Genomic DNA, 22174 nt, shown 5'->3' on the forward strand with positions numbered 1-22174 from the left:
CAAATTATTACATTTGTGGGCACAGTATGGAATCATGTTAGCAACAACATTACTCTTTAAAATGAAATCATTGCTAGCACAGGGCTACCCGCCACCTCTACAGTGCCTCTGTTCAAATGGTTAAAAGCCAAGAACCTCTGTCTCCTTCAGCGCGCAGATGAAACACCAGGGACGCAGACGTCAGTAGGCCGAGGGCAGGCTGGGTCTCAGCCCCTGCTCGTGCCGCTGGCCGGGTGCCGTATGCGACCTGCACAAACATGCAGAGCCGCCCTGTTACAGCCCTGTCACCAACGTCCCTGAGGTCCAGGAAAATTCCCAAGACAATGTTACAACTTTAAACTTACTAATGCGGGATCAACAGAGTGAGTTCTGGCATGTCTTAGACCCTTGAGCAACATGGGTTTGAACTGTTCAAACAACCTCTACACAGAGTTGTTTTGTTTTGTTTTTTAAATAAATACTTGTACTGCTTTCAGAAGTCCATGTATGCAGAGGGCCGACTGTATGCGTGATCCACACCATCTTATATAGGGACGTGGACTTTGTTATCTATCTGCAAGGGGTCCTGGAACCAATCCTCAGTGGATCCCCAGGGACAACTTAAGTTTTGGGACAGTCAAAAATTATATGCAGATTGTCAACTGTGCAGGGGGTCAGTACCCCAACCTTGCATCGTTCAAGGGTCAACTGTCTATCAATCATTTACAAGTACATCACACTAGTTTTAACAGCATTAACTACATTCTCAAATAAAGACTGTCACATACATTCAAGAATCCTGAACTTCGGCCTTGGTCGGTTGGCTCAGCAGTAGAGTGTCGGCCTGGCGTGCAGGGAACCCAGGTTCGATTCCCGGCCAGGGCACATAGGAGAAGCGCCCATTTGCTTCTCCACCCCCCCCCCCCTTCCTCTCTGTCTCTCTCTTCCCCTCCCGCAGCCAAGGCTCCATTGGAGCAAAGATGGCCCGGGCGCTGGGGATGGCCCCTTGGCCTCTGCCCCAGGCGCTAGAGTGGCTCTGGTTGCGGCAGAGCGACGCCCCGGAGGGGAAGAGCATCGCCCCCTGGTGGGCAGAGCGTAGCCCCTGGTGGGCGTGCCGGGTGGATCCTGGTCGGGCGCATGTGAAAGTCTGTCTGACTGTCTCTCCCCGTTTCCAGCTTCAGAAAAATACAAAAAAAAAAAAAAAGAATCCTGAACTTCATTCAGACCAGTAGTGGAGATAGACCTTTCTCTCACATTATTTCAGTGATTTTCTTAAAATAAACTATTCTCACCAAGTAGCCGTTCTTTTTCTTTAATCTTGATACACAGGCAAGCCAGAACTTGGGCCAGTAAAGGATATTAGTTAGAACTGATGTGATCTATTTCCCACTTAACATATTTTATACTTCATATAATACCAAGTATAACAGTAGCAGTATGATTGCTGCTCCTCAGAAGTGATCAATGTTAGATAACTTTGACAAGTGTTTCTAAAACTCAAACTGTATCTCAACACATGACACCTCAAAAGCAGAATTATGTGTCAAATACTTTCTCCTTTTTAGAGATGAAGGGAATCAATCAAAGCAACACACAAGACAAAAAACGAAACAATATAAAACTGCACACAGAATGAAGTTGTACAAGTCTGAATTCATAACCAGTGCGTCCCCACCAGCTAACGTTTCTCTGCCAGCCGACCCGCCTGTGCTCCCAGTGTGTAAGAAAGACAACCTGATCCTGTTCACGTGCCCAACCACCCCTCCCTGGCCACCTTCTCTAAAGCCATCTACTCTGTCACATCGAAGCAAATGAACTACAGTATTCTTCTTTTTATTTTATTTTATTTTATTTTTTTACAGAGAGAGAGTCAGAGAGAGGGATAGATAGGGACAGAAAGACAGGAACGGAGAGAGATGAAAAGCATCAATCATCAGTTTTTTGTTGTGGCACCTTAGTTGTTCATTGATTGCTTTCTCATATGTGCCTTGACCGTGGGCCTTCAGCAGACCGAGTGACCCCTTGCTCAAGCCAGCAACCTTGGGTCAAAGCTGGTGAGCTTTGCTCAAACCAGATGAGCCCATGCTCAAGCTGGTGACCTCGGGGTCTTGAACCTGGGTTCTCCGCACCCCAGTCCGACGCACCATCCACTGCGCCACCGCCTGGTCAGGCTATTTTATTTTTCAATTATAGTTTATATTCAATATTATTTTGTGTGAGTTTCAGGTTTACAGCATAGTGGCTAGGCATTCATGTACTTTACAAAGTGATCCCCCAATATTTCAAGTATCCACCTGGTACCATGCATAGTGATTACAATATTAATGACCAAACTACAGTATTCTTGATATCACTACCATTTTAAAAAATTAATAGAATGAAAAAACAAACCAAAAAATTTCCAACATCAGGAACATGGTGATATATGTAAACTATTATATATAAATTGCAAAATGAATGAATGAATAAAATAAAACCCTAAGCTGGTAAGTATCCATGGGATAGAGACCCAGCTTGCCAAAGGTTCATGTGAAAAAGATTTGAGGATTTCGTTAACTATAAGCCCAGAATAAGCCAGCAAAATGACCTGGATACTGAAAGAATGAAAAGGAACAAAAAGCCTATGGCATTAGGAGAAATGCCACCCGTAGGTTAAGAGAGAGGTCACAGCCTCATAGTCCTTCCTGCAAATCAAGCTACATAGGAAGTTTCCATCTCGGTTTTAGGAGACTTTGAAAGCAGCAGCAGTGAGAGGCCCACGGTGTCTGTGAAACCATGAATGGAGACGGGGGAAGGAGCTCTCGGCTCTCAGTTTGTGAAGGGAAGACAGGACACAGGTCACCACCTTCACAAATCTGTCCCAGGGAAAGGGCATCAGCCTGCTCTCTCATAAACGGGAAGGAAAGAAGGTGAGACCCAAAAGGAGAAAGATTTCTGCTTCGAGGATAAAAATTTTTCTTTTAATTAGAGCTATGTAAAAGGAATGGACTTAAGGAATGCTGAGCATCCCTCGAGAAGGTCCAAGCACCAGAGGGACAGAGCAAGTCCACACTGCTCCCTGTCAGACTCTCAATTCCCCGAGTCTAGGGCTTTACGTGAAGACACAGTGAGACCCTGCGGAGTTGATGGGGTGGGGGTGGGGGTGGGGGTGGGGGAGACACGCGGCATCTTCACAGACCGGGTACTTTAATCAGGGACATCCCCAGAGAACCAGCACGGAAACCACGGCTGGCGGGAGAGAAAGACAGGCCTCGCCAGCTGAGGTCTGCCACTGGGCGCGGATCAAAGCCGTGCTGTTTCCCACACCGAGGGAAGGGCTAAGGAGTGTCTAGAGCCACAGTGCCTCGCTGACTTGGCTCTGACCTCCCCTCGATTATTCCTACCATCAAGGAACAAGAGTGCCACTGACAAGTGGGAACTGTAGTCTCTGAATCCTGCTGTTTTCAAAAGTGGGACTTCCATCTTGGTTTACAAGAAGAGGAACGAAATAGAGATAAGCCCTAAGGGGAAGAAAGGTTAAGGCAATCTTAATACCCTTAATACCGCAGTTCCCTCCCTCTGAATGTACGTGGTGAAATGCACTCTCACAGATATGCCTTGGGGAAGATTCTTTATGGTATTCTGCTCTGGCTGTCTCTCTCTGGAAATCTCATCCACTCCCCCAGCCCAAAAATGACTTCTTTTTATTTTTTATTCTTTCTTTCTGTTTCTTTATTGAATTTATTGAGGTTATATTGGTCAATAAAATTATTTAGGTTTCAAGTGCACAACTCTACAACACATCATGGGCACAATGCATTGTGTGCTCACCATTCAGTCTAGCCTTCTTCCAATTATTTCTTTATTTACATCTTTAGCTCTGAATTCTTTCCTAAACTTGACTCAAATTTCCAATCACGTCTTTTAAGAATCACCCAGAATTCAGGCACTCTGACCTTAAAATATCCAAAGCGAGCTCGCTCTCTTAGCCCTGAGATAGACCTCTCTCCTTCCTCCTCATCTCCCAAATGATCTTTGGTAACTCATTTCAAAACTTTGAAAGTGGCTTCTGTTCTTCTCTCTCCTCTCTCCATCTTTCCATCAGCTCTCTCACGATGAGCCCCAAACCTCGCACGCTGGCCTAGGCCTGCACTTAATTCAGCCAGGCCACAGCAAGAGCCCTGAGCAGCACCCCGCCTCCGCCTCTCCTAGTGCCTCTGCCCACCCACCACGCTCTCCACTGACAGCCTGGTCTTCCAGACAGCACAGCTCTGAGGGCGTCTGCCCACCACTCCCAGACTGAGGGCTCCTCTCTCACTGCCACCAGAACACCCACACTCCAGCCTGGCCTTCGGAACCTCCCAGTTATCTCTTCCTATTCACCCACTGGGGGTGGGGCCAGTCTCTCAACTCCACTCCATTCCCACCTCCATGCCTTTCCTCACATAGCTTCTTCCATCCCGATGTTCTTCCCCACCCCCCGGATGGAACCCCCGGACCGCTCATTCAACCTATTCCTTTCAGCGGGAAACCAAGCCTCGGTGGGCTGCAATGACTGGTATCCAGGCTGGACAGAACCGGACCTCTCACTCAGGGCTCTGTTTCGGGGCCACACCAAGTACCCATGATTTGCTTTTAACTGGGATGAAATATAGTCTTTGGTTTAAAATTTCCTTATTTGACTAAAACCTCTAAACCCATTAAGTTAAAAAAATAATAATAGAACAGCACCCAGTGCCCACATTTCCAGTGACTTTGGGGTTTTCTCTTAGACTCACAAGCCTTGCAGTTCGAGTTTTAACAACAGGCAAGATGTGAGGATGAAGGCTTTGGTGCCAATCCTGGGGTCTGCAGGAAGGGCTAGCTGACCCTTCCCCCACAGAGAGAGGCCACATGGGCTCCACCGCCTGTTTATTCAATCAGGATTAAAGCAAAAAAAGAAAAAAAACTGTCAGACTTAACGAGCCCCCCAAATCTGCAGAGAGGGCGCTCCCGGACACTGTACACCTTCCTAACACCCACATCCAACCACATCGCTAGCTCCCAAGAGGAAAGCAATGGTTTTGAGAACAAAGTTTCCGTTAACAGTGTACCGACAGTCCTGACTCTCCCTGCTGCTTAAACTCGGCAGTGGGATTGTCGGGTGGGATTTACTGCATTTGGAAAATTACTACCTCTGCGTCCCCAAGGGTCCCTCAGGGGTTTCTCATCTCCGAGTCCGCTTCCTGGCAGGACTGCTGTGTGAGCACCTTAGCACACCCTGCCCTCGCCCCCACGAGGGCAGCCACGCTATCGTTCTCATCCTGGCACCCGTGGCCCAAGTACTTGGCACAGAGAAGATGCACAAGTAATGTGTCATGATCAACACTGAACTTGAAGGAGAGGCTGGCTTTCTTGGCCAAGAATGTCTGGGAATACCACAGGACTACTCTAAATACAGGGGCAGCTGCAAACGACCAGTGCAGAACTGCATGCCCTGGCAGTCCAGCGCACGGAGGGACTTCCCCGGGGAAAATGGCCCAGCCATCAAAGCTCAACTAGCTTAGACAGCGGAGAACCGACAACCAAACTCTGGCGTGAGGCTCTCTCAGCTCCACGGGTACTGGGAGGTACAGACTCGAGCGGCTGCCTTCCTGAAACTCGGGTGTAATACAAATCCCTGGGTGGCACCTTCACAAATTATCAGATACGGGAAGAGAATCCCTTCCACTCACCTAGAAACTCAGCAGCATGACTATTCCTAGAACACTAAGAGGGTCGTGACCATACTACATAGTGAACGTATTAGCACTATTTCAGGCCCATTGTGCAATTCATTTATTAATAATCAGTACACAGGGACTTTTGGTTTGTGTTTTTGAAGTCAAATTTTACAGTTATATCTCTAATATTTTAACTTTAGAAACTTACATGTCTGAGAAAAACAAAAAGCCTAACATAAGAGAGACCATCACAATAGACCTGGGCAAGTGTCTCTAAGCAAAAATATCGTCTCAAAGACCTCACAGTGTATTTTCACCTCATGACTGATTTCCTCTGGGTCCACCCTGTGAAAAGAACTTGCACAAAAATACCTACCATTTGGCCAACTCTCTGCTTTCGGCAGGCCTACAATTATACACTCTGCCAAACAAATAAACTTCCTTCCTACTCTTAAAGTTTTCCAAACTTGGAGAATCTACATCTCTGGTTGACACATGATTTCCTGGACTTGAACAGCCACAGAAGTGAAGAAATTCTTCACAGTATTTTGAGAGATGAAGAGGACTTCAGAAACAATGGAGCAGCCGCTCCCTTCTAAGGAAGGGGAAACCGAGGCAGAGCGTGACCTCGGGCGAGGTCAGCCCAGCTGCTGGTGGCAGAGGCCTGTGGAATTCTCTCCGCCCCACTTCCCTATCTGATCTAAATGACTTGTGGCCTGACAAAAGCACTCTGCTCTTGCTCTGCACTTGAACCACAGGGCTTATGTTTAATTCATGCAGAATGTGATAAAACAACAGAAAAACTCTAAATATTAATCAGTGATGCAAGAGCTCTGGACTGAGGGCCAGAGCGCCTTAATCTCAGCTATGACTTTGGAAGAGTAAGCTCCCTTCTGGAGGGCTCAACTGTTTCATGTTAAAAAAAAAAAAAGTACAGAATTAAGCAACTGTAAAGATCTTCTCCACCCCTAAATTCCACAACGATGATGACAACAATGGCAGCAGCAATGGCAGTGATCACTTGTCCTTATTAAGTGCATAATCTGAGCCAGGCATCATTCGAAGGATGTTGTGTGGATAAACCCCCCACAGCCTGGAGAACGGCTATGACTCCCGTTCTGTGGACGAGCACATTCATGCTTACAGAGAACTGCGACCTGATGGAGGTCCTATCTCCACTGGTAACAGCTGGAGAGAAAATCTGTCCCGGACCAATGGCCCCAGAGGCCCTCCCTTCCTTAGCAGAGGCGGACAGTTGAAGAGGATTGGCCTACCTTGCAGGAATACAGACCTAGACTCCAAATTGAACAGAATCATACCAATCACTCAACATAATGCCCTCATTTTACAGATAAAGGCCCGAGGCCCCGGGAGGTAATAACTTGAGTACAAGTCAAGAAATTTACTGGAAACACATGACTACACTCACCATGTTGCCTTGGCAAACTCTTCCTAAAATGTATCTGACGGTTTATGATCAGTGACATCACCCTGTGTGACAATCAGGGCTACCTGATGGGCAGCCGGCCAATGGTCATCATTCCCACGGCATCTGGCCAAGGTTAAACAGCAGATTCGGGCAGACCTGGGCCTGCGGCGCATGCCTGCCACCCACTGCCCGGCGGACAGGCAGACCTGGGCCTGCAGCGCACGCCTGTCACCCCCTGCCTAGGGTACAGGCAGACCTGGGCCTGCAGCGCACGCCTGTCACCCACTGCCCGGCGTACAGGCAGACCTGGGCCTGCAGCGCACGCCTGTCACCCACTGCCCGGCGTACAGGCAGACCTGGGCCTGCAGCGCACGCCTGTCACCCACTGCCCGGCGTACAGGCAGACCTGGGCCTGCAGCGCACGCCTGTCACCCACTGCCCGGCGTACAGGCAGACCTGGGCCTGGAGCGCACGCCTGCCACCCACTGCCTGGTGGACAGGCAGACCTGGGCCTGGAGCGCACGCCTGCCACCCACTGCCCGGTGGACAGGCAGACCTGGGCCTGCAGCGCACGCCTGTCACCCACTGCCCGGCGTACAGGCAGACCTGGGCCTGCAGCGCACGCCTGTCACCCACTGCCCGGCGTACAGGCAGACCTGGGCCTGCAGCGCACGCCTGTCACCCACTGCCTGGGGTACAGCCACAGGCTGGAGCGGCACTGTGGCCGGGTTCTCCACGCGCCTCTTCAGAACACACTCTTCACGTTCGGATAACTCTCCAGAGAAGCTGCCTAGCTATGAAACATGGTTCCCAGTGCTTTGGAAAGAAGGTCAGATAATAAGTGAACCCTCTCTAAAGCCCACAGTGGATCAACAAGAAACTAGAAAACTCAGGCTCATGGTCGTCTCAGAACGGACCTCTTTCCATCTATCACGTGTATCACAACTGCCCCTAACCTCCCCACAATCTTGATCTGTGTCTTCAATTTTGTACCTGTGACTTTTCCTCTTACTTCCTGTTTTCTTCTCACCACCACACCCCCAATCAAGAACATCATGAAGTTCAGGGATTTAAATAGTATTACTTTCACTTCTTGTACAGCTTCAATACTACACGCCAATTTTTAAAAGCAGATTACTTGAACCTATCTGATGCCCCTCGCCTAAGGGAGAAAAGTTTCTCAGTGGAACAAGGTATTTTTCAAAGTTATGACCAACCTTGTTCTATATCCTGAACCTGTGTGTAATACCTTTATGACTAAGGTAGTGTGGTTACCAAGACAGCATAAGTACAACAGATAAAATGTAAATGTAGAGCCAGGTAATTCAACCTTTCGTCTTAATAGCTATACGTGACCTAACCTCTGGACTTCAGTTTCCTCATACTCCTCTTCCAAAAAGGACAGGAGGTAGGCATAACACTGTTGCTTCCACAACTTTTTGAAAGTTGACTGCTCCCAATATAATGACTGGCACATATTAAGTGCTCAAAAACATAATCATCTCTTCCTACCCATGGTTGTATTAACACTAATGGAATTTCTCCTCCTGTTAAATTTTCTCTGCAGGTTATATTTTTTCGAGCAAAGTCCATATCTCATATTAGAAGAGAAGAGATACGTTACACACACCGACCCCATCTCCACAGGACACCCTCCAGGGAAGGGGAGCACCCAGGGACTTCGGCAGGTCACTGCAGCCCAGTACCAGGGAGCCACACTGGACTCCGGCAACTGCCATTCTCCTCAAGTCCTCGGGTCCTGGTTCCTTCCTGCACACAGTTCACACAGCTGGTTAGGCTGCCCAGGCTCTTGGGCACATGTGACACCTTCACAAGTCAGAGAATCCCCACCCATCCCCCAACAGATGCTCCATGTCAGGCTTCCTCCCTTTGACCTCTTCCCTGGAGGGACCCTGACCCACTCGGAAGTGCCCATGTCCACACTCAGGTGATTAAATCAACTATGCTGAAACACAATGTATTATTTGATAGACACACAGACTTTTGATTTTTTTTTTTTTTTTTTTTTTTTACAGGGACAGAGAGAGAGTCAGAGAGAGGGATAGATAGAGACAGATAGTCAGAAACGGAGAAATGAGAAACATCAATCATCAGTTTTTCGTTGCGACACCTTAGTTGTTCATTGATTGCTTTCTCATGTGTGCCTTGACCGGGGGCCTTCAGCAGACCGAGTAACTCCTTGCTGGAGCCAGCGACCTTGGGTCCAAGCTGGTGAGTTTTTTGCTCAAGCCAGATGAGCCCGCGCTCAAGCTGGCAAGCTTGGGGTCTCGAACCGGGGTCCTTCCGCATCCCAGTCTGACGCTCTATCCACTGCGCCACCGCCTGGTCAGGCCAGACTTTTGATTTTAGTAAAATACTTTAGAGGCAAAGCACAAACAAACGAGCAGGGCAACATTAACAAGACCTGCAAAACCCCGGGGTCTAAGAACTTGGGTTTTAGTTCTGCCACAAACCAGCTGTGTGACCTTGTTCAAACTAAATTACTTCATTGCTCTGGGCCTCAGTTTCCTCATGTAGGAAGAGTCAGTGGAATTAATTTCCAGATTACATTCTGGTTACAGTAGACTGACCACCACCACGATGGCTGACGCATGCATGCAAAGCCCAGGGAGCGCGGGGATGAAAGAGAAGGCCCTTCTTAACTCAGAATCTCCCCGAAGCTGGGTTACGTATCTAGCCCAATGTACAGCTGTAGTGTTACATTAAGTTAAACGATCTTCCCAGTGTCCCTCTCCCTGCTGAACACAGGCTGGCCCCCGTCCTGCTCAGCTCAGAGCCACAGGGCCAGCACCACACACACACCAAGGCCACGGACTTCAGCTGCACACTCAACCATGTTTTGAACAATTTACATTTACTAATGTTCTTCACAATGTCCTAGGCACATTTTGACAGTATTCAGTTTTAAAATGGGATCTAATTTTTTTTAAAAGATACATATAGAATATGATAGGCTCAGCCAAGTTAACAAAGTTCAGCCGAAGTGAGCAAAGCCTGTTAGTTTAATCTCATTAAAACACATGACAAATATAAAAATAATTTACAGAGAGAGTAACCAAGTACGTGAACACTAAAAAAAGCCCCTTCCTATGTCTTTCTTGTAAAGCTAACAAACAGTTCAATCGACTGCTGGTTCATCATTCTCCCAAGAGTAAAATCTGAAATAACAGAAATAATGGAAAAATTAGAGATACTTAAGTTTAGATTCACAAATATATAAACTGTATAAAGTTTTGTTTTTCTATGTTTTATAGATGTTCCTGAATACCACTGTGTATTATGAAATAAAATTTAGAAGGACTGATTGTTTTTACTTGTTGTAAATTAACAATCGAAAGAAGGGGGGAGGGTCCTCACACCATGTATCGTTAGGGAAATGCTAACTACAGCGACAGTGAGAGACCACCGTGTACCTATCAGCATGGCCGCGAGCTGGAACCCTGACCAGCCAGAGGCCGGGGAGGATGTGGAGCAACAGGAACTCGCACTCACTGCTGGTGGGAAGCACACTGTTAACAGCCACTTTAGAAGACAGTTTGGCAGCTTCTTACAAAACTAAACATATTCTTAGCATATGATTCAGCAACTGTGCTGCTTGCTGTTTACCCAGAGGAGGTGAAAACTTATGTCCACGCAAAAACCTGCACACAAATGTTTATAGCAGCTTTATCCATAATTGTCAAAACTTGGAAGCAACGAAGATGTCCTTCCATAGATGAGGAAATCAACTCAGTCCATCCAGACAACGGAATATGGTTCAGCGCTAAAAAGTGAGCAATCAAGTCATGAAAAGACGCAGAAGAAACTTCAATGTACATCATTAAGTGAAAGTAGCCAATCTGAAAAGGACATTTGCTTTATGATTCCAACGGCATGACATTCTGGAAAAGGCAAAACTATAAAGATCAGAGGAGCAGGTGACCAGGCAGAGCAAAGAGGATTTTTAGGACAGTGGCACTATTCTGCATGATACTGCAGATATACGTCACTATACATTTGTCCAAATACACAGGAGCTGCAGTGCTAACAGTGAACAACAGTATCTAGACTTGGATGATATGGCCAAGCAGGGTTATCAACTGCAACCACTGCACCTCCCTGGTGGGGATACTGACAATGAGGAAGACGATTTCTATGGGAAATCTCTGAACCTCCTGCTCAGTTTTGCTGTAATTACTCTTAAAAAGTCTATTTAAAATGAGAGTTAATAATGATCTGATTCCTACTCTATTATAATATCTTTATGGTATTTGGTTTGATAAAGTTAAATGTACTGAAAAAGAGGAAAGGCCAAAGTATTTTTTAAATTCCAGAAACCGAAGAGTTAATATGTAAAAAGCTCACATTTTTTAAAAGGTGCAAGAGTAAGCAGTTCAAATTCTTCCTTCCACTCCTGTTCCCCAGACTCCCAGTTTCAAGGTTATTGTTGAGTTTAAGTTTTAAAAGTTTTATTTCATAATTTCCACTGTTATTCTCTCAGAAGATATAAGGACCTAATCTGAAATCATGGCATTTTTTTTCCAAAACCATATGAATGAGCGCTCTGTGTAAAGGCAGGTGTAACGGAATGCACACGGGGGGAGCCCTGCTGCTCAGAGTGGGGTCCCCAGACAGACACATCAGCCCCGCCAGGGTGCTTGCTGCAAACACACATTCTTCCGTTCCAGTCCGGACCTTCTAAAGCGGAGTACATTTGACCAAGTTGCCCCAGTGATTTGTATGCACTGGCATGTAACACAATACCACCCGTTTTCATGGCGTTTACAGGTTAGGGGAGGAGATAAAACATTCAAATAACTATAACTCAAGGCCTCGCACAGAGTGGACTATGTGTCTACGAGAGTTCGGGCAAAGATCCGCTTTAGTCCCCACATGGAGACTTGGGAGCCCCAGGATAAAATGCCAGCTGCTCTGAAGGGGGGGGGCGTGTCGTGTGCAGCCTGGCCCCTGCTCACCTGGCCTCTCACCCTCTGCTACTCCCTGCAGCAGATTTTCCTTCCAGCCTGACCACAGCCTGGGACTGGGGTTCCTCCCATGTGCTCCGGGTCCTCTTTGCACATACTACTCCAGCTGCCTGCTGCCCTCTGCTCGCTCCTCCTTGGCCACCTTCCGGCAGGGCGGGGCCGCTCCCTGCTCCCCACTCTCCCGTGCCACAGCCCAGCTGGCCAGTGGTCTGACGTCCCCTTGCAGAGCAGTTCCCACAGGACAGAGGAAATGCCCTGGGGGCTATTTTCTACCCTGTTTAGTACAAGTCATCAAATGAATGAAGGAATGAATGAATGCATGAGTAATCGGAGACGTTCCAGGGAAAGGGTGAGAGGTGAGAAGGGTTTAGAGGGTCAGAAATGGAAGATGGAGACAGGGGCACATAGAGGCTAAGGTCAGTTCAGAGAATTTGGAAAACAAACGATATCCTTTGCTTTTTTCTCTTTAGGAGACCATGGATGGGGTTTCTCTCCCTGCTTTTCTCTATTCTCTCTTAGTACAACCTACCTAGGCCCAAATTATTGTCACTGAGAAACTAGAGCTCCCGAAACTCAGAGAAGCTACTGCCACCGCCAGACAAAAACACCCCCGTGGGTTCTCTGCTGAAATCTTGTTCAGGACTACAGTAGCTTTGCTTAGCAGAGTCAGCAAATTTTTCAAATTCAAGGGATGGTTTGACTATGACAACAAGTTTTCCCTCTTTATTAAACTCAAATATACACTAATTAAAAGTCATGTAAGTCTACAGGAGAAAAAAAACACTTTTAATACATATTTTTAAATAACCCATCACATTACGCTAGAACACACTATCATCAGACTGACTTTAAAACAGCAGGACTCCCTGAATACTAGCTAGTCAGACGCACACTTACAGGAAGGCTGCTGTGTGCTGTGTCAACAGAAAGGCAAGTCCAACTGATCTAAGGCACCCACAGTGGGCTGCTCCAGCCTGCAGAAAACCTCAAAGGTAAATAAATAAGCCCGGCGTCTAGGCACAGCTGTGACTGAAAGCAGCAGCTAGAGGCAGCTGAACAAAGGACACGCTGCCCTTGAACTCAACTCAATAGAAGCAGTTAGTTACCTGGTCATTTGCACCAACTTCAGACAAACAAGAGAGCAAAGTCACTGGGTCCCATCATTTCAGAAGACAAAAAACTATTATGTATCCATCGGTGCTCTGTCCTTACTATCCACGTACAGCTACCACCATCGCCTCCTGCCCCAACCACAAGAGCCTGAGTGGTCCATCTGCTTCCACCCAAAGTACACACTAGCTGACGTCACTCCGCTCTTTCTCACCCTCTAATGGCTTCTTCTGCGCTTTAAAGTAAATCCAAATCCATACTGTGCCTACAGAGCCTGAACTGGCCTGGCTCAGACTACCCCTCTGACTCAAGGTCTACCTCTTGTCATGCCCGCCTTCTTCCTGCCGCTGCAACAGGCCCACCTGGTGCCACCTCAGGCCTCGGTTCCTGCTGCTCCCTCTGCCTGGACCATTTTTAGTGCCCTCTTCCCACTCTGATGCAATGTCACCTCCTCACCACCCCAGGCGCAGTCCCTCTACCAAATATCCTTGTTTACTTTACTTCCTAACACTCACCACCATCTGAAATTGCCTTGCTCATCTATCTACTTGCCTGCTCTTCCCATCTATTAGCTGTCTCTCCCAGCTAGAATTCGAGCTCCGTAAAAACATGGACATGGGCTGCCTTGTTCACTGCTTCATCGCCAGTTCCTCAAACAGTATCTGGCACATAGCAGGTGCTCAATAAATACTGGCATCAGAAACATTTTGTTGAATGACTTATTAAATGGATAATGGCTATAAACCTATGTTTTAAGCAAGGCCAAAACATAAGAAACCTAGTATAGCCCTGGCTGGTTGGCTCAGTGGTACAGCATCGGCCTAGTGTGTGGAAGTCCTGGGTTCGATTCCCGGTTAGGGTACACAGGGGAAGCAACCATCTGCTTCTCCACTCCTCACCCCCTCTCTCTATCTCTCTCTTTCTCTCTCTCTTCTCCTCCCACAGCCATGGTTCAACTGATTCGATCAAAGTTGGCTCCAAGCACTGAAGATGGTTCTTGGCCTCACCTTAGGCACTAAAATAGCTCAGTTGCCAAGCAATGGAGCAGCGGCCCAGACGGGCAGAGTATTGCACGGTAGCGGGTTTGCTGGGTGGATCCTGGTCAGGGCATATTCAGGAGACTGTCTCTGACTCCCTGCCTCTCACTTAAAAAAAAAAAAAAGAAACCTAGTATTGCTTAGGATATCAATTAGTAATCAATCACTTGTTTTACAAAAGGATTCATTCCTCCCCTAATGCATTTTTCAGTATGTGGCTTACGAAGTTTCCGCATGCCCTTTTAAAGGGTAAACCTATTGTGCAAAGAGAACTTCCTCCTCCAGGGCATGAACAGTGTCTGGACACAGAAGGTACCCACAAACACCTGTTGAATAAATACATCAGCTCTGGAAAATAACTTAATACAAGGCCTAAACTATATGAAACTAAATTTGGACTTGAGAACACAGCAATTCGACTATATTTTACTTCCGTTTTCCATTTTACTTGATAAATGGACATATATATTTATAATCCACTCACCTGAGATGCCAGCAATAATCTTAGCTGCTATCTTTACCAGCAGGGGCAAGTCCAAGTAAACTCAGAAAGCGGCCTGGCAGGTTGGCCAGTCTTCACTAACTGTTCTGCGGAGGCACAGACATACTCCACACTGCCAGGCTGCTGGAGACCTCTATGGGTTTGGTATGAAAACCACAAAGCTTAAGAGGCTTGTTTTTATTTATCATCTACATAAAAACTAAACTGTCCCCAATGGAAGGCTAATCAAGACATCACACCTCTACATAACCTGTCCCCATTTGTGACACAATTCACAGCTGCTTTAATATTCCACGTCAGTGGTAGTCGACCTGGTCCCTACCGCCTAATAGTGGGTGTTCCAGCTTTCATGGTGGGCGGTAGCGGAACAACCGAAGTATAAATAAAAAGATTTAACTATAGTAAGTTGTTTTATAAGGATTTATTCTGCCAAACTTAGCAAAAATCTGACATAAAGTACCTGGTAATTATTATTATATGCTTTAACTTGCTGTAACTCTGCTTTATAATTTTATAAAGTTACTTCCCTACTTTATAAATCACCATTACTGTGGAACCGGTGGGCGGTTAGAAAATTTTACTACTAACAGAGATACAAAAGTGGGCGGTAGGTATAAAAAGGTTGACTATCCCTGTTCTAGGTCATGCCTGATGTAAAACAAAAAAAAAAGTGCTTACTATTTTTTCTTTTCCTTTCTTTTTTTTAAACAGATAACCTCTTTTTAATATAATTCTTCCCAGCTTTGGCTTTATTCTTACACCATATAACTGCTCACTGTAAATAGCTATGCAATATTAATGCATCACCCAATAAAAACAAATTCATATTCAGGTATCCACCCACCTCAAGCTGCTCCCAGTCCCCTTTTCCATCCCTACCAGCTGTTGAGCTGCAGTTTGTAAAGGTCACAACTGAAAAGGAAATGAGATGTTCGTGTGAGGTGTGTGTTCATATGTATTTGTGTGTGCTTGAAGGATCCATTCTAAAATCAATTATAAATGCACTTTGGAATTATGCACACTGTGTGCAGTATCTGTGACTGTTGCTTCTGCTTTCAAAACATTCTCTAGTCTAGTGCGGAGGACCCGGGTTCGATTCCCGGCCAGGGCACATAGGAGAAGCGCCCATTTGCTTCTCCACCCCTCCGCCGCACTTTCCTCTCTGTCTCTCTCTTCCCCTCCCGCAGCCAAGGCTCCATTGGAGCAAACATGGCCCGGGCGCTGGGGATGGCTCCTTGGCCTCTGCCCCAGGCGCTAGAGTGGCTCTGGTCGCAACATGGCGACGCCCAGGATGGGCAGAGCATCGCCCCCCTGGTGGGCAGAGTGTGGCCCCATGGTGGGCGTGCCGGGTGGATCCCGGTCGGGTGCATGCGGGAGTCTGTCTGACTGTCTCTCCCTGTTTCCAGCTTCGGAAAAATGAAAAACAAACAAACAAGCAAAAAAAAAACAACAAAAAACATTCTCTAGTCTATAATTCAAAGTGCATTAATGACTTGTCTCTTAACTGAAAACCAAACAAGTTCCATAAAAGCAACTTTTAGAATCTATAACCCCAAGAAATGAACTTTCATATTCTAAAAGCTCTCACAAAATAACATATTATCCAAAAAAATCAATTTCTGGATGTAATTCATAATAGCATACCTCCTAGAAGAAATAAATTAAAAAATAACAATATCTTTAAAAGCTATTTATAAATTTACTCTGAAAACATTTCAGTTTGTTCTTATTGTTCTGCAGTTTAAATAACTCTGGAATAATCCAGAATTAAGATCAAATTATTAACATAAAATTCATTTACATGAGCTTTTCAAAAGTATTGCCCATTAGCTAACAATCCTTGTAAAAGTCCTTGTTTTTTTTTGTTTTGTTTGTGTTTTGTTTTTAAATAAGGCTTTGGTCTGGTGTTTCCATGTAGCTCCGTAGGCCAGTATAAACAAAAATCCATCTCACTCCCATAGTGAAAAGCACTTTATTAAATGTATTTTGGAAAAGGAAATAAAATTATAAAACAGTAGTGGCAGTAAGTTGAGGTTTTTTTTTAGATTTACTTCTTATTGATTTTGTAATTAAAAACATGAATTTCTATTTGGATTTTTTCCTTCTTTGACCTTACATTATAAAAATATAAAAGTAGATTCAAATGCTCAACCGAGAATGTGTAAGTGAAATATAACCAGATCACACACCCTGAATTACTTTTTAAACTACATAACACCATTTTCAAAATTTAGCATTACTTACAAAAGACAATTAGCAATCATTTCAAACCAAAAACTAATCTGGGTATTATCAATTTTTCTTCAGTAAAAAATTATAAAGATGCAAAACTTCTCTCATTTCATTTTACTACATTTCATTTGAAATATGTTTCAAGAAGTGAAAATTCTAATGAGGACCCAGTGATGGAATAGCACATAGCACCTGTCGAATAACTAATCTTATCTGGTTTCTGTGTTTCCATTTTATTATCACTTAAAGGACAAGCAAACCTTATCTCTTTCATAAACAGGTATTTATAAAAATGTACTTGAAAATAACACTCTAAAAGCGTTGTATCATAGAACAACCACCTAAGGGTCACAGAATGGCTAGAGTGAGCTCTACTAAGGTGTTAGCAAAGGGAGAGGGTCCGTGGGGAGCGAGAAAGATGCCCTATTGCCCCGCTGGCCCTAGAGGCTGTGAGGGACGCCTCATTCAAAACGCACAAATACCTGGTACTCCAGTGGGTTATAATTCCATTGCTATTAAAGCTGGTGAGAACTCTGGAAATCTACTCCAATCCCTTTATTTTAGCAATAGTGAAACTGGCCTGGATTTGTAACGCTCAGTTATTCTGAAGGCGCCAATGTTCTGAAAGTAAAACTTTAAGGAAATAGAAAGCAAAGAACTTATATTTAAAATTCAGACTTCAAAACCTGTCTTTGAAACTAGGGAGTTACAGACAAAAAGACAGACACCCTCCAGGTGCACTAAGTTCATCAGCGTTTTCGACATTCTCAGTATACTATCCGGACCATCAATCACACACCTAGATCGAGGAGGTGAGACACAGATCCCCAAGCCGGTGAAACACCAAACGGTGAACCCCCGGTGCGTGGCGGGGCTGCGGGACCACAGAGGCTGATCGCTAGGCTAGGCGGGAACTCCTGGGTTCCCGCGTCAGCCTTACTCTCCCCACCTGTCCACTCGCCCATCTGCTCCAGAGAGACGGATACGAATGAATGAGAACCATCAGGACAACGAGCCGGCACGCTCTGGCCGCTCTCCCGCCGCGGTCCGGGGCTGCGGAGCGACCCCGCGGTGGCGGCCAGGGCGCAGTCGGACCCTCCGCCGCCGGCGCTCCCCGCGCTGCGGATCCCCGACGGCCCGACGGCTACACATGTTCCCTGAACCGCGCCCGCTGGAACACCGGCTCCCAGAGCCGTCCCCTGCCATAACGGGCACCCAACCGCCGCTGCCCGGACGCCGCCTACCTTGGCCACCCAGCTGAACAATGGTGACATCGCGGGCCAGGCGGCAGCTCTTCGCCCGCCGCTCCCGCTCACTCCCGCCGCCGGCCCGTGCAGCGGCAGGCAGCCGGGGGTGCGCTCGGGGCGCAGCGGGGCGCGGGCATGGCTCCCCCCGCAGCGGCGGAGGCGGCAGCGGGCACCTCCCGGCTCGTCACCGTCAGGAGAGGTCGCGCCCGCAGGGCGGCCGGACCCAGAAAGGGAAGTAGGTGGGGACAGCGCGGGAGGGGGAGGGAGGAGCGCGGCGGCCCCGCCCCCACCCCGCCCACCCCCGCGCTCGGCGCTCGGCGCGCGGCGGGAAGTTGGGAGGCGCGGGGGTCTCCCTGCTCGTGGCCGCCCAGCGCGGCGCAGCTCCGGGAGAAGTCCAACCCCTGGGGGCTGGGGACGCGCCTTTCTGGTCTTCGGGATCCGTTCCGCACAACTTCTAGAAAACTAGAAATTCCTGTCTCTGGGGTTTGATAAAAGCCCCGGAGTTGGAGAGAACACAAAGCCCGCCCAATTTTCCAGGGGTTACCCCCACTCCTAAACTCTGGAGATTGCTGGTAACAAAAGGACTAGTGTTTCCCCAGCCCCTAATAACCTTTATGTAATCGAAGGTGGTTTTCTCAGAGTCAGACAACTCAGCTATTGAGACTAGAAAAGGGGCAGAGGAAAAGAAACTCCAGCTCCTGCCAGCCCCGAGGTGTTAGCAACGGGGCTTTAGTGACTTGAGAAATACTGATTTCACCCGTTCTCTTCCAAGGCAAGATAATAAGACAAGTGTAGTCAGTTTATAGCTACAAATGTTAAGCTGAGTTTCGAACTCAGACACTGGATAGACTTCCACGTTGAAAAAATAAAAATAAAGGCCAAAGGTCTAGCAGCTGATATGTAAATGAATGTGTCTTGCTGAGCACTTACTGAGTTCCAAATATCCACCCTTAGCCCAAGAATTTTACTTCTTTCCTTTTTTCATATTAATTCTGCATTACCTTCGTGATAAATTAGTAGGCCATTTTAATGTTCCCCAAATGCCTAGTGTCTGAGTTAGGTAAGTAAATTGGTTATCTATTACTGAGTAATAAATTAGACCAAATCTGAGAAGCTTAAAACAACAATTTCTGTTTGCTCACTGGTGGTTGTGTGGGACGCTGAGGTTTGAGAGGTCGCTGGCTTGAGCATGGGCTCATCAGGCTAGAATGCAGGTTCACCAGCTTGAGCATGAGATAATCAAGCTAGAACAAAAGATCGTCAGGCTAGAATGTGAGATCAACAGGCTAGGACACAGGTTCAGTAGCTTGAGTGTAGGATCATTGATGTGATCCTATGGTCTCTGGCTTAAAGCCCAAGGGCACTGGCTTGAGCAAGGGGTCACTGACTTGGCTGGAGCCCCTTCCTGGTCAAGGCACATATGGAAAGCAATCAGTGAACAACCAAAGTGCGGCAACTACAAGTTGATGCTTCTCACCTCTCCCTCTCTGTTTCTCTGCTCAAAGGAAAAAAAATCTATCGGTGAGAAATCCTGAGTTATCTTAGCTGGGTGCCTCTGGCTCAAGGTCTCTAATTCAGGCCCTTGTTTTCTTGTTGCACTGTGGTGGTTCTCCCCACAAAATGGCAACTGGCAACCCCAGCACAAGTGATCTAAGAAAGAGCACATATCCAAGAAGGAAGTCAATTATTGTATAAACCAATCTCAGAAGTGACATCCCAAGACTTTTGCTGTATTCTAGTCTTTAAAAATAAGGAAATAAGTGTTGTCCACACTCAAGGCATGAGTGTTAGGGGATGTCATCTCTTTTTTTCCTCTTTCCCAGTAGGATACATGGGAATACAATGAACTATAAGGGCATGGGGGGGGGGGGAGTCAAGAGTGATATCATTCTAACAGAACATACCTGGGTAATTGAAAACAGCCTTAAAAGCATCTTAGGGAAGTGCTTTTCTTTTATTGATTTAAGCAGAGATGTTCCCTAAAGAAATGAAGAGGTGGAAAATGGGAGTGCATTTGTAGCCATTTAACCGAATCTTTCCCTGTTACTATATCACTTCCCCAGGCAGATGGAAGAGATACAGGCTGAGTTCCATTAAAGTCAAGACCCTTTCGACTTTGCAACCTTCCTCCTCAAAGTGTGCTCCATGGACCAGTACCCTGGATATCATCTGACAATTTGTTAGAAGTATACACCCTTGCACTAATCCAGACCTACTGAGTCACAGCCTTCATTTCACCATGATTCCCGGTAGCTAGTATGCACATTAAAGTTTGAGATTGCAGCCCTGCTGGTGGCTCAGTGGATAGAGCATTGGTCTGGTGTTCAATTCCCAGTCACGGCACAAAGGAGAAATGACCATCTGCTTCTCCCCTGCCCCCTCTCCCTTTCTTTCCCTTTTCCTTTACTGCAGCCAGTGACTTGATTGGTTCAAGTGTGGCCCCAGGTGCTGAGAATAGCTTTGTTGGAGCACATCAGCCTCAGGTGCTAAAACTAGTTCGGTACTCAAACATTCATTGACCCCGATGAGCTTGCTAGATGGATCCTCGTCGGGGTGCATGCAGAAGTCTACCTCACTATCTTCCCTCCTCTCACATAAATAAATAAATAAATAAATAAATAAATAAATAAAAATAAAGTTTGAGATTGCACTAGTATGTGAGATTCATTGACATCAGTCTTAATAATAATAAGTTACTAACAAATGGTCCCGTGTCCTTTAAATGGTATGAATTCGCTGAGCTAGAGAGAAATCTGAAGAGAGCCTAGGCAACAACATACCCATATTTCCCCATGTATAAGACGCTCCCATGGATAAGACACACCCATGATAAAACGCACCTTATTTGGGGTCCAAAATTTGAAAAAAAGATGTATTACGCAAAATTATTGAACTCAAGTTTTATCCATCATAAAATTCATACAATTCCTCATCACTGTCAAAACTCCCATCCATTAGCTTGTCCTCCTCTGTGTCTGATGAGGAATCACTGTCTTTAACAATGAGCACAAAAAAGCGGGAAATGCAAGTTAAATGTCTACAACTACTGTATCAGACGCACCCAGTTTTTAGACCCCAAATTTTTCAAAAAAAAGGTGCATCTTATCCATGGGGAAATACAGTAGTTTTGCTGGGAGAGGATGGGCAGCTGAGGAGCAGGCGGGATAAGCTGGATCGGTGACATCATCATACCCCATCACTCCAACTGCCACGCTGAGCTCTGGATCGGTGACATCATCATACCCCATCACTCCAACTGCCACGCTGAGCTCTAAGAGGAGGCCCAGGACTTAGAACCAACCCGGGAGAGAGACAAAGAGAAGCCTGAACTTGACTTAAAGAAACCTGAATTACCTCTCACTCGGTGATTTTCAACCAGCGTGCCACAGGAGTTTTTAAAGCATGCAATACCTGAACTATATATTTCAGGGGCATTGACCTCTTTTCCTTTAATTGTCAAATTCAAAAAATGACAACAGCCAACACAACAACAGCCTTCTGGTATGAATGAATCAAAATTATACCTGGTTAAAAATTTTTTAGGCCCTGGTTGGTTGGCTCAGTGATAGAGCGTCGGCCTGGAGTGCAGAAGTCCCGGGTTCGATTCCCGGCCAGGGCACACAGGAGAAGCGCCCATCTGTTTCTCCACCCCTTCCCCTCTCCTTCCTCTCTGTCTCTCTCTTCCCCTCCCGCAGCCAAGGCTCCATTGGAGCAAAGACAGCCTGGGCGCTGAGGATGGCTCCATGGCCTCTGCCTCAGGTGCTAGAGTGGCTCTGGTTGCAACAGAGCAATGCCCCAGATGGGCAGAACATCGCCTCCTGGTGGGCGTGCCGGGTGGATCCCAGTTGGGCGCATGCGGGAGTCTGTCTGACTGCCTCCCCATTTCCAGCTTCAGAAAAATACAAAAAAATAAATAAATAAAATTTATTGATTGACTTGAGAAAGAGAGGAAGGGGGGGTGAGAGAGAGAGA

At 46.5% G+C, this 22174-nt stretch overlaps 1 protein-coding gene across 6 annotated transcripts in view; it reads right to left on the reverse strand.

Moving 5' to 3' along the window:
• Positions 1–22174, reverse strand: part of TBC1D1 (TBC1 domain family member 1) — a 254594-nt gene that overhangs the window by 160020 nt on the left and 72400 nt on the right. The window contains exon 1 of one of the 6 annotated variants that reach the window (XM_066233851.1): positions 18200–18419. The exons of the other annotated variants lie outside the window; for them this stretch is intronic. Coding sequence (XP_066089948.1) covers positions 18200–18229 — 30 coding nt within the window. The 5' untranslated portion in view covers positions 18230–18419. Of the gene's footprint in view, positions 1–18199; positions 18420–22174 lie in introns of those variants that run through there. 6 annotated transcript variants of the gene reach the window in all.

The sequence above is a fragment of the Saccopteryx bilineata genome, chromosome 5 (genome assembly GCF_036850765.1).
Source record: "Saccopteryx bilineata isolate mSacBil1 chromosome 5, mSacBil1_pri_phased_curated, whole genome shotgun sequence".
Classification (NCBI taxonomy): Eukaryota; Metazoa; Chordata; class Mammalia; order Chiroptera; family Emballonuridae; genus Saccopteryx; species Saccopteryx bilineata.